Here is a 12,855-nt window from a genome sequence, read left to right as displayed (position 1 = left end):
AATTTGGCGATTTTGTTGCTAGATCTGGTGACATTCCAACCCTCCTTGACAACATATGTTCTCAGAAGTGGGTAGCGACAAATCTAGCGACTTTTTCTGGCGCCGTTGGGCAGTTTTCTGGTATGTGGGGAAGTGAGAGCACGGATTGTTCTGCATTTTGTGTTCTCACTGAGCAACAACGGGTGCTGTTGACAGTCATGCCCCGCCCAAAGGTAGTCTCTCCTGCGGGGTTATGCTTTTTTCCTACAGCGTTTTACATTATATGCAAATGATATGCAAATTGAACGAGTACGTCATCTGGCGACTTCTACGACAGCCAATAGCTAGTTTTCTTACTGAAAAGTGGACAACAGTGCTCCCTACTCCTTTTCAGATGAGTTGAATTGTGGAACTAAATTTAAGATGCACTCCAATGTAGCCATGTATGCGTGTTTGAAATAAACCCAACTACATTTTAATATAACTGTACAAATTTAACAAAAAAAAACAGGCAAGTACAGCTATGAACTACTTTACTTTGTAAATAATGTCTATTTTTTGACCTGTCTTGTTTTTATCATCCAAATAGTAGACAATGATGGCTCAAATAAGTATTCAATTGTATTCGCACAAAAAAAAGAAACGTATAAAAGGAGGATGATAAATTGTTAACAAATTGACTAAATGAAACAAATGAAGAAAAAAAATATAGTTGGCTGCATGAATTCCAAAAATATGCTCAAGTGTGTTAAACAAAACACAGGAAGAGACGAAGAAACACCGGAAGTTTCGTCGGGTAAGACAACACGTTCAAAGCGGTCGTCGTCGTTTGTTATCAAAGTTAAGGTAGCGTTTTACTTATTTTTACGCTTGTATGATTGCTTAGAGTGTTAAAATATCCACCAATACGTCATTAACTCATAACATAATTGAGCTAAACCAGTGACTATTTACGTGGTCTTGTTTAGTTAAGTGTACATGTCCTGGTAGACAGCTCCCCCTAGAGGGAATGTTCATTAAATGCACTTCTGCTTTCACAAGGGGTGTGGAATTATTGAGACAAGAAATGACACTGTAAATAATGAACTTAATCGTATTCTTGAGTTCAAACATGACTTAGTATTTACATTAAAACACTGACAGTCATTTAACCAACCAAATGTGCCTGTTACATCTGATTCAGCAACAAAGCAATTCATGTGCAATTAATGTTACTCTTCATCCAGCATTAGTCCATAACTGCAATTCAGCCTGAGACTTTAACTGTATTGCATTGATCACAGCCCGTCTCACTCATGCTGTTTTTGGAATTCCTTCATGTATTGGGCCAGCGCTTCAGTGTCCTCCAGTGTTACAGCGTTGTACAGAGAGGCACGAATTCCCCCGACTGACCTGCGGGGGGAGACACACTGCCGTCACAACTGCCTTAGCTGTCAATCATACTGAAAAACATCTCATCTCTATGCCCACAGAAACACATTTGGCTGAATCACGGTGACATTTGGCACACACCTTTAGCCGACTGACAAGCACATGTCAGTATAATCTGAGCAGGATTGGTTGAAAAACAAAGCCGCCATGAAGCAAAACAACATTACAGTCGTCCCTCATTTATTGCGGTTTAGTGGCTTCAGTGCCTACCGCAATAGGTGAATTTCCACAAAGTAGGATTCAATATTAATAAATTGAATATTTTCATAGTTATAGCATAGAAAACCTGTTTATGACCTTCTAAAAACTGTTTGTAGACATTAAATAACACTCCTGTAGTCACCTTTATACTTGGATTACCCAATATAGAAGACATGATAAGCAATAATAAGACATAATAACTCACCGTTAGCACTGGGAAAATTCTTTGTACTATTTCAAACATAATTTGGGTCAATCGCATGGTAATTAAAAAAAGATGGCCTATCATCATCCATCCTCACTATGACGTTCTTATGTTCTTTGTCATGTCAAACAAACTCACTCGCGTTTTTTTCAAGTTGTAAGACAAACTTACTTTGTATGTCTTTGTGCGTCGTCCGTACGGCCAACATGTGTCTTTCGCACGTTTTGCTGGTGTCAGGCTTGGGCAAAATGTAATTTTTTTCGTATGTCACACTTGCGGACTCTGTATGTGTCATGTGCCACAGGTGCACCCTACATACGTAATTAGTACAGGCAACACACATTTACAGATATTGCTTATGTGCTCCGTGCGTGTCGAGTAAGTCAGTCACGTGTACGGCGAGAGTGCATCAGTTATCAATTGCACAAAAACTCCAGAGGATGAGCGGCATAGAAGATGGATGGATGGATGGAGTATCCTCTGATTTCAGCCACTCAAATGTGAGTATTTTTAAATTTCCGAAGTCATCCATGAAAGCAGACCTATTATCTTTTGTGTTTTATCCAAGGCAAGATATTCACACATCAGCCTTGACTTTGGAAAACAGTCATGGGCATTTTTGCCTCTTTTCTGATCTCTTGTGGACCAAACCACTAACTATAGGTGTTTGCTTCATGTTAATTTGGTCCCTCTTCGGCCGAACAGATTACTCCATTAATTGAAACAACCAGCTTCCGATTAATCGACTCAGTTTATTGTTTTACTGAAGCTATTTGACAAACATTTAGATTTTTTATTATTTCACATTATTTTAAGAGAATCGTCAAGCAGCAACCTGGAGCTTGTTCACTTATTTGCTCTGTCAGTTCAAATATTCTATTTCTGAATAAAGAGGCGGAAATCCAAATGAAATCGAAAAAGTAATCGACTGATTAATCGGTTATTAAAATCGTTAGTTGCAGCCCTAGGTGCATCTGTGCATGTGCCGCGTAACGTCACGGTTGGTGAATAAAGACAATCTACTTGCTGGCGAAGCCTTTTAATAAGCGTCATTGTGGAAAAGAATGCCCCATATATTACCCATATTAAGCATGGTTATTGACCATTTATGTCCATGAATTGAAAAAAATAAATATCACGGCAAGTGACGTCGCAGGAGCTCTGTTGTAAAAAATTGTGAGTGGAGGTAGTGACTTGGGTCTCGCGCATGTGCAGAACCAATCATACGTCATTGGTAAGCACGCACGTAGTTCTTGCACCCTTCATACGGAGCCCACATGGAACGCAAGGTCAGTACTTTTATTACAAGTTTGACGGACGTTGTTCTTACAACACACGTGTGTTGGCTGTACGAATGCAGCGGCAGCCGTACGTCCGGGCAGCCTCAGATTTTGTGCGTGGTATGCACGTTCGACTCACAGGTTGTACGTTGGGTGTGAGGTGATCTTACTCCTTCATGGCCACCACAACTACGTTCTACACAAACAAAAACGCAGCGATTTTGGGAACGAAACAAATCGTACGTGTGGTTGTGACATAAGCAATACAGAGACGTACACTCCGACAATACTGCTAGCTTTGCTTACGGGCAGGATTTTCAAATTTTGAGGATATACAGTATGTATCACATGTATGCTAACACAGCTGTTTTGTGTGTGGACAGAGGTGTTTCTAATACCCACGTACATATGGCCTTTATGTTCAGTCAGTATGGTAACACTGTTCAAATTCTAACCTGTGTCCCTTCAGTGAGATCATTCCACGTTTGGACGCCCCATTCACAAACTCCTTTTCCAAGCTCTCATCTCCCTCTTTCTTCCCAATACGGAATGGTATATTCATGCGGCTTCGACAGGTCTCCTCTACTGGACACCTAGTGGTAGGTGGACACAACAACATTAGACAAAAACTGTTGTTCACACTTTTGGATGATTCTAAGGAAGGCTCCACGGTGGAGCCTCTAATTTGTTTGGATTTCGGGAAAAACAATCCCATTGCAAATAATAGCAATAGAAACCTGCCCCAGGGTCAAAACAGCCGGCATAAACTTTTTGATAACAGTGCTGGCCATGTTTTAAGTTTAACATTCTTCAAGGAAAACTGCACTTTTTTTTGTAATTTTGCCCATCATCCACAATCCTTATGTGAGACATGAACACATATGTCTTTCTCTTTTCTATGCATTCTAAAAGATATAAAAACAGACAAAAAGAGGCAGCTCAATACGCCACGTATGGGAGCCACTTATTCCGCCAATAAAGCCTTCTGAAAAAGCCTCCATAAAGCGCCAACAATGCACCATTTACATATAAGGTAACGTGCATATAACCAAGCTACAACAATACTGTTATTGTTATTATTATGAACAATGTTATGCAGATCCAACTACATTACTGGCGCATTGACACTTAGCCACAACACACAAGCTAGCTACTAGCTGGCTAGTGACTAGCTTCTCCACAGACTCGCCTGCAGCGTGTCAGCGTCGCGCTCACAATGCCTCAGACCACTCCAAAAAAAGTAAGGCTACATATCTGAGCTGACACCACTGCTGCTGTGTTTTTATTTCTAAGTTTGGAAAAGTTAACCCTACGTGCAGGCGTTGGTTTCTATATTGCTATGTGAAATCAATGCACCGAGGAAGGACGTTCCAGTAATGCAAAAATACGGTAAATACTGCAAGTATTACATGTTATCAGAATCAGCTTTATTCGCCATGTGTGTTACCGCACTAAAAATTTGACTCCGGTTAACGTCACTCTCTATGACAAAGTACAACAATAGTGAATAAGTTCACATATAAGGAGAAGGAGGAGAATACTACTATACATACTTACATAAAATGTTATAGAGTGATTGTAATTATAATTATGGTATTTACAATGTTTACAGTGCTCATGGATGCAACAACCACTACCCATAGTGTACCCATAGTTACAGTCGCTAACATAGCATTGGACAGTAGAGGTTTGAGGGAGGGGCCTGGCAAGTATTTTTTTTTTTCCCTGACTCATAGTTAAACGGCAGAGATCCGGCACGGTGCCAGAATACTTTAAGCCTTGCAGTCTGCTTACTTCATCTCATCCTTTGTATATTCTTCTTCTCTTGTCAAATTATTCCTCTCATAACACTCCCTGTGTAAACTGATCCTTGGAATAAGTGTCACAAAAAAAGCCAAACAAAAAGCAAAGCACGCAGTTTCGTTGATGCTCACTGTGTAACTGAGGTCCTATGCAGTACTCATGTTGGTTCAAACTCAGAATTGTTGCTTATTTTTCCACAACATTTGACTTTATTCTTGCAAATTTACGACGTATTTCTCGTACATTTACGAGAAATGGACAAGAATTCCAAATGTTCCACTGTTTGTAAATACAAAGCTGGATCAACAAGTTTGCCTTAGTTTTAGTTATCCGTGACGTGCTAATCTATGAAAATGTTACTGCAATGCCACTAGACTTATTTGTTGTTGAACACGTTTTACATTTTATTTACCAAGGAGCCCAGTCAATATTTTGAAAGCTGAGTGAAACACGAATTAGTGAAGATAACTGCAGTCCATTGGGTATATTCTGGTTTTATAAATGTATAGTTTTATCTCTGAAAGTGTCCAAATCTAACTAAAACAATGGTAGTGGAGTGAACTTTGGTGATGTTCAACTTTTCCTATTGTGACTTCCATCACCAACCATTTCACTACTTACACATAGAAGCCGTTGGAAGAGTTGATGATGTCATAAATGATGGCAGACTTTTGCTTGTTCAGCGTTTCCATGGCAGCAACGCCACCGTTGTTTTTGGTCCACTCCAGAACCAGACACATGATGTAGATACTGCACATCCAAAAACACAAAAGAACACTTGGCGTCAATGAATTGTGTTAGATATTTACTAGAAATGGGCATGATAATCAATGTGTCAATGAATTGCTCATTAAGAATTCGGATAATTGATTGCTAATTAATGGTGTCTTGAAGCAATTGAGGCAAAAATGGAGTGCACTAGTTGGCAATCAGCAGACGAACTGCTGTCAGCCTCAACTATCTGAAGAAAAGTACCATATTTATTCTGGATAAAAAGTTATCAGTTTATTTTAAATACACATATTTTCAGCAATCTACAATGTATCTAAAAATAACATTAAAAAAAACAGTATAATCGGTTATTTGATCCTTATTTTTATATTCAAATAAAATATGCCTTATATGGCTTTACTGGTTCTTTACAAAATATATTACTGAATCACTCTTTAAAATGAATGAATGTAAGTAAATAAGAAGTAACATAAAAGTCCAGTGTGTGCATACCTGAAGCAAGGTGGTGTGTTGTACATCGAGTTCATCTCCGCCTGCACCTTGTAGTCCAAAATGATGGGACACTCTTTCTGGGCGTGGCCTAACAAGTCCTCACGCACGATGACCACGGTGACGCCAGCACAACCAATATTCTTCTGAGCGCCGGCATAAATCACCCCAAACTAGAGAGGGGAAAAAAACTGTCAAAATAAGTTTCCATTGTAGAAATAATACAGACAGAGATGGTTTTGTGTTTTATGTAAAAAAAATAAAATAAAAAAAAATGGTGCGTCACCGATTGTGTTGTAAAGGTACGACAGAGAATTAGAACCACATGGGGAAAAAAAATCTGAGAAAAAAGTCGTACATTTACGAGAAAAAAACGTAAATTCATGAGAAAAAAGTCAAATTTACTAGAATAAAGTCGTACATTTACAAGAGAAAAAAGTTGGAAATTCATTATAATAAATTTCACGAGAAAAAGTTGTAAATTTATGAGAAATAGATAGTAAATTTACAAGAATAAAGTCGGAAAATTACTAGAAAAAAAGTTGTAAATTTATGACAAAAAAAACTTGTAATATTACCTTTGCCCATGGCCAAAGGTCACATGAAGTCCCGCCTTTTCATAGCTGTCTCAGGCAATGCCTGTTACGACGGAGTATTAAAATAATCAGAGATTTTGAGAATAAAGTCGTAACTTTAAGGGGCGGCTTATGTGACCTTTGGCCTTGGGCATGTGGAAGGGGCAGTATAAGGAAGGCGGAAGTGAGAAGGGCTAGACATGCTAATCTGTTTGTGCTCAACTGCTCTGTTTTGCTGCCACGTTATAATGAAGAGGAAGCATTAAGAGGAAAGTTTCCTTCCTTCCTGTAGAGCTATGCTCCATTTTCCCTCTGACACGTATGACACGTAATATTACGACTTTACCCTCGGAAGCTTACGACTTTATTCTTGTCGTATTACAACTTTATTCTCATAATAGAACCCTTTGTCTTGTAAATTTACAACTTTATTCTCATAATATTATGACTTTTTTCCCCTAAATGTACAACTTTTTTTCCCTCATAAATTTACGATATTTTTTCTCGTAAATTCACGACTTTATTCTCAGAAATTTACAACTTTATTCTGGAATTATTCCATGGGAATTAATAAGAATTTGTCCATTCATTAAACAAGAAAAAACCTGAATGTTGAATAGAATTTAATACAGATGTTCCACATGACCTGCCCGTGCTATGATTCAAGCAGCGGTGTGGCTTTAACAGCCATACAGACTGTAGTCTGAGCCTACATTTAAGTACCCACATGTGTGCCAGTTTCCTGTTATGTTCAATTAATTCCAATGGAAAGTTTCCAAATTATTGGAATTTTACAACCCTTGACAACAAAAACGTAGGCAGAATACATATCAGGAAGACGACTCTCTGCTGTACTTGTTTAAACTCTAATATCACCAACTAAAATGTTATAACTTACACAGACAGCTCCAATACTGCTATACAACCCTAAAACTGAAATTACATTTCAACTAATCAAGCAGACACAACAGCAATGCCAATAATGCCCGTTGATACACTAAGGAAATGACTCTTAAAACAGCACTAGAAGTAGAAGTAGTTTGTGGCATTATTTTGTAATTGAGTCACTACATCTCATAAGAAGAAGGGAAAACTGGGCTGAAGTTGCTACTCCAATACACTGTTGGGTTTTAGTCATTGGGTGTGGTTTAGCTCAGGATCGTGCTACTCACCTTTGAAACATCCACAGGACGCGACAAGAAATTTGAGGACATGTCACTGACAAGGAGCACCCCATTTGTTTCAGGCGTGAAGTTGTACTCCACGCCGTGCACGGTCTCGTTGCAGCAGTAGTGCACATAGGACGCAGCGGGGTTCAGAGTCCAGCTACTGGGGTCGGGGATTTCTAGAGGGCCACAACACATACAGTATTCTTTTCAATATCAATTTGCAGTACAGTAGTGAGGCATTCAGTGACACTGTGAAATGGGAGTACAACATGTTGATAAATAAAATAACCAACCATGTGGAAATTGGGCTGACAATCTACAGTGTTTCCCTGGCCACAAAGGTCTAATTGTGCCCCTGTTATGTAACGGCGTGGCACGGTTTTTATGAAAGTGACGATAATGGGGAAAAAAACTGCATTAGATTGACTTGAGAGTTGCCACACAGCTCAATGCGCTCAACAAAATACTCACAGTAACTTAAAGGTGTTTCGCTGAATCACCATGAAATTGAATGCACACCTTTAGGGGACTCACAAGCACCTGTCCATAAAATTTGAACAACATTTGGTGAAAAACATGGCCGCCATCAAGCAAAACTTTGTCTTTGCAGGGGCACCTAATCACCCATAAGTCATTGACCATTTGTCCAATGATTATAAAACTTTGAGGGCATCTGAATTACATGTATACTAGCATGTCTTCTAAAGCATTTTAAGCACAACGCACAAAGTCACAACATACTTATATAAAATAATATTTCTATGCTGGATCCAGCACAGCAGAGGTGGCCACGCTTTTTCAGCGTATGAGCTATTTTTAAAATGACCAAATCCCAAAGATCTACCTTCTACTATAAACATAGCGAATATACACTGTTAAAAAAAAATTAAAGGAACACTTGGAAAACACATCAGATCTAAACTGGGGGAAAAATGATCTTGAATATGTTTCCTGATAATAAGTGGGTGATGTATTAGTAAGAAAATGATGCCACATCATTTGATAGAAATGAAAATGATCACCCTATAGAGGGGGGAAATCAAAGACACCCCAAAAATGAAAGTGAAAAAATGATGCAGCAAACTGGTCCATTTTGCTAAAATGTCATTGTAGCAACTCAAAATGATTGTCAGTAGTTTGTGTGGCCCCCACGTGCTTGTACGCATGCCTGACAACGTCGGGGCATGCTCCTAATGAGACTACGGATGGTGTCCTGGGGGATCTCCTCCCAGATCTGGACCAGGGCATCACTGCGGTACCTGGACGCATGGAGGAGATTCCAGGAGACAGGTAGTTACTCCAGGAGAGCTGGACAGGGCCGTAGAAGGTCCTTCAACCCTCAGCAGGATCGGTCTCTGCTCCTTTGTGCAAGGAGGAACAGGATGAGCACTGCCAGAGCCCTACAAAATGACCTCCAGCAGGCCACTGGTGTGAATGTTTCTGACCAAACAATCAGAAACAGGCTCCATGAGGGTGGCCTGAGGGCCCGACGTCCTGTAGTGGGCCCTGTGCTCACTGCCCAGCACCGTAGAGCTCAATTGGCATTTGCCATAGACCACCAGAATTGGCAACTACACCACTGGTGCCCTGTGCTCTTCACTGATGAGAGCAAGTTCAACCTGAGCACATGCGACAGACGTGAAAGGGTCTGGAGATGCTGTGGAGAACGTTATGATGCCTGCAACATCATTCAGCATGACCGGTTTGGTGGTGGGTCAGTGATGGTCTGGGGAGGCATATCCCTGGAAGGACGCACAGACCTCTACATGTTAGATAATGGCACCCTGACTGCTATTAGGTATCGGGATGAAATCCTTGGACCCATTGTCAGAACATACGCTGGTGCAGTGGGACCTGGTTTCCTCCTGGTCCACGACAATGCCCGACCTCATGTGGCTAGTGTATGCAGGTACTTCCTGGAGGATGAAGGAATTGATACCATTGACTGGCCCCCACGTTCACCTGACCTAAACACCTCTGGGACATTATGTTTAGCTCCATCTGGCGCCTCCAGGTTGCTCCTCAGACTGTCCAGGAGCTCATTCATGCCCTGGTCCAGATCTGGGAGGAGATCCCCCAGGACACCATCCATAGTCTCATTAGGAGCATGCCCCGACGTTGTCAGGCGAACCAAACTACCGATTGTGATCGACGTAATGGCCACCCCCTGCAGTCCAGGAATCCGAGGTACTCTGTACTTAATGTTCCATGCATCACCACAACACAACAAGTGACTTAATAAATAGGACAAACACACACATTGTCACACTCACTCGTATATCTATCCAGCTTGGGGTGAACTACGTTGACTTTGCCGTATTTCTCCGCTTCTTTCGCAGCCTTCGCCGACCACGTCCCAGTCACGATGTAGTCGGCACACTTGTCCTCCTTCAGGCCAATCAGATTGAGAGGGATGCCACTGAACTGTCCGGACGCACCGCCCTGCAGGAACATCACCTTGTAGTTGTCTGGTATGTTTCTGTGTGGACAAAAAGAACTAAGAGTCAGAAATTCAATGGAGTTCATTGAATTGCTGTCCAAAGAAAAGCACTTTTTTTTAGATGTACAGTATGCTTTTCGTTACACAGCAATGACGTGTATTTGTGTGTTGGTTTATGGGTTATAGTTTTTATAATTTACCAACATTATTAATATCATAACCACCTGACTAAAAATGTTTTCTTTTAAAATTCTAAACTTGAAATGTGTACAATGCTATCAGATTGTTTTTAGAGAAAAAAGTGATTGCAAACCACAACAAAAATCACTTACAACAGCTCTCGTAGGAGACGCTCTGATTTGTTCATGATTTTGTCGAATTCTGGTGATCGGTGGCTCATTTCTAGTGGAAACAAAAGCATATACAGTCAAACCTCGGTTTGTGCACACCGTTTGGATTTTTGTACATTACCGCACGTAACAATCCATTTTCACTGTATTGTTCCACTGAATCGAGTGCCCCAACAAAGCACCTGTGCGTTGCCGACTCACTGTCCGTGCATTTTTTTTTACTGAGACAGTTACAGTAAAAAAAAAAAAGTTGCAAGTGCCAGCACTTTGATGAAGACGATGATAAACACTATTGAATTCTATCTCGCCAGCATGCACGGGAAGTCCACGTCAACAGTAAGTGTCATTCATAATTATTCTGCATTGTTTTCTGCATGTAAAACTATAATTATTTTCTATAAAATGTGTTATTTGTTAATACTTTTGGTGTCTGGAAGGGATTACTTAGACACATTACCTCAGTTTTCGCACAGCTGTACATTTCTGACCTTTTGGAACGAATGAATAACAAAAACCGAGGTACCACTGTACATGCATCTGCAATCAATGTCCCATCTACTAAGTGATTCATTATTGCCCAAAAACTAGCTAGTAAAATGTACAAAAGACGGCAAAAAACATTAGAGAATGTTGCAGAATCGTATAATTCACCTTCCAAAAACAACAAAATATGCATCCTACTTATTGTTCTGTGGCGGTTCTTACCGAGCACACTGACCCCAAGGCCACTGTAGCTGAGCAACTCCTTCTGGGCTTCAAACAGCACCTGCAAAATGTCAACATTTAAAAGAAAAAAAGCAAATACAAACAGCCATGGCGACTTCCAATGTTGACAAAGCATGGCATAACTACTGCACATTTATAAACTTGGCAAATACACACTTGTGTATACAGGACAATGAGGGCTGAATAGCGCCATTGCATGTATGCAAATTGTTTAAATCTATTCGGCACAAACGCTGAGTGTTTCCACGTGAATAAACGAGGCAGGCTGATGCAACTGGGCTGCATGGTTTCAGCTTGTTGCTGAGCGATGCTGAAGTGCTCCTCACCTCCTATTGTCAGACAGTCACGTGAAGAAAGGACATTTTTGTGTACACGAAGGACGGGCGACAGAGTTTTATTTTGCACAATGCAAACGAAAACGCATAGCACAGCATGAAAATAAAACAAAGTTGAAGGTTTGACATTTTAGACGAAAAGCGAACATCTGTAGATTTCCCTACTACTCGTCTCGATGTTTAATGTTGTCATCGCGATAGTTGACTCTGTAGCTAAACTTACCGACGGGGGAAGTTTAGCAGGCCCAGCCCCGAAGTTGATGGTTTGATTGTTGTTTTTCTGCTCCATGCTGCCAAACAGACTGGAAAATATGAGCGTGAAAGATGGTCTGCTACGTGGATGGTCCTTCAAAGGGCTGCTGCTGCTGCTGCGCTCTGCTGAGGACGTCACTTGAGTTTACTGGGTAGCATGAGGCGTTCAATGACATTGAGTGAGCTCGGATTTACAGCTTATCAGGGGGTTGCAACGTAACTACAGTACTGTCCACAGAATTAGGTAGAATCTAGGGCCCTGTGATTTCCGCGCTAACGGAATCGCGGAATTGACAAATAAAAACGGAAGCTACCGTTAAATGATGAATGTCGCGGAAATTGACAGTGTGAAATGAAATGCTGTAACCGTGAGGAGAAGGAACGTCCTGAACTAAACATATCGAGGCGGCAAACAAAAACATCGGCAAAGTCGGCGAAAAAACGTTGGAACTCTTACTTCTCACCAAGCGTGAGCGTGAGCTGGCGTACAGCGGTAGCAATAGCTTAGTTTGGCGGAGCATGCTAATGTGGCTGTGTGTGGCACCCAGGACTCTATGAGTTGTGCTTTAGTACTTATTAATGTAACCGAGCGATTGTGCAATTTGTTTGTGAAATAGGAGCGACAGCCACGGTTACAAGAAGTTGCGAGCAACAGTCAAAACACAACACACATCACTCTTCCGGGCTTCAAAATAAGAGCGGTGGTAATAAAGTAAGGGTGTCATTAAAAATAGCTTACATTAATAAAGCTATAACAGTTGCATCTCCAACTACGTCTTCTTTAACCACAAGCACGGATACGATGGTTTGTTGAGGATTTTGTAGAAAAGTTAGCGAAGTTACACCCGTTTCTGAAAGGGCAAAATTGTCCAATTATGTGTTGCATCA

General features: G+C 40.7%; 1 protein-coding gene across 2 annotated transcripts; it reads right to left on the bottom strand.

Annotated features, from left to right (window-relative positions):
- Positions 1–1,058: 1,058 nt before the first annotated feature.
- psat1 (phosphoserine aminotransferase 1) lies at positions 1,059–12,537 on the bottom strand. Of its 2 annotated transcripts, none has more exons than XM_054773593.1 (10): positions 12,425–12,537; positions 11,939–12,090; positions 11,360–11,420; positions 10,637–10,706; positions 10,138–10,343; positions 7,868–8,040; positions 6,124–6,293; positions 5,521–5,649; positions 3,552–3,689; positions 1,059–1,371 (listed from the first exon to the last, which is right to left on the bottom strand). In XM_054773593.1, the coding sequence occupies exons 1-10, from the start codon at positions 12,486–12,488 to the stop codon at positions 1,269–1,271; spliced, it is 1,266 nt and encodes a 421-aa protein (XP_054629568.1). In that variant the 5' UTR covers positions 12,489–12,537; the 3' UTR covers positions 1,059–1,268. The 2 variants fall into 2 exon arrangements, with proteins under 2 accessions (XP_054629568.1, XP_054629567.1); XM_054773592.1 differs by having other exon boundaries at positions 11,939–12,093; positions 12,425–12,536.
- Between the last annotated feature and the right edge of the window lie 318 nt (positions 12,538–12,855).

Source organism: Dunckerocampus dactyliophorus, chromosome 4, assembly GCF_027744805.1.
Source record: "Dunckerocampus dactyliophorus isolate RoL2022-P2 chromosome 4, RoL_Ddac_1.1, whole genome shotgun sequence".
NCBI lineage: Eukaryota > Metazoa > Chordata > Actinopteri > Syngnathiformes > Syngnathidae > Dunckerocampus > Dunckerocampus dactyliophorus.
The sequence above is the reverse complement of the archived record's forward strand: the minus strand, read 5'-3'. Positions and strand labels throughout refer to the sequence as shown.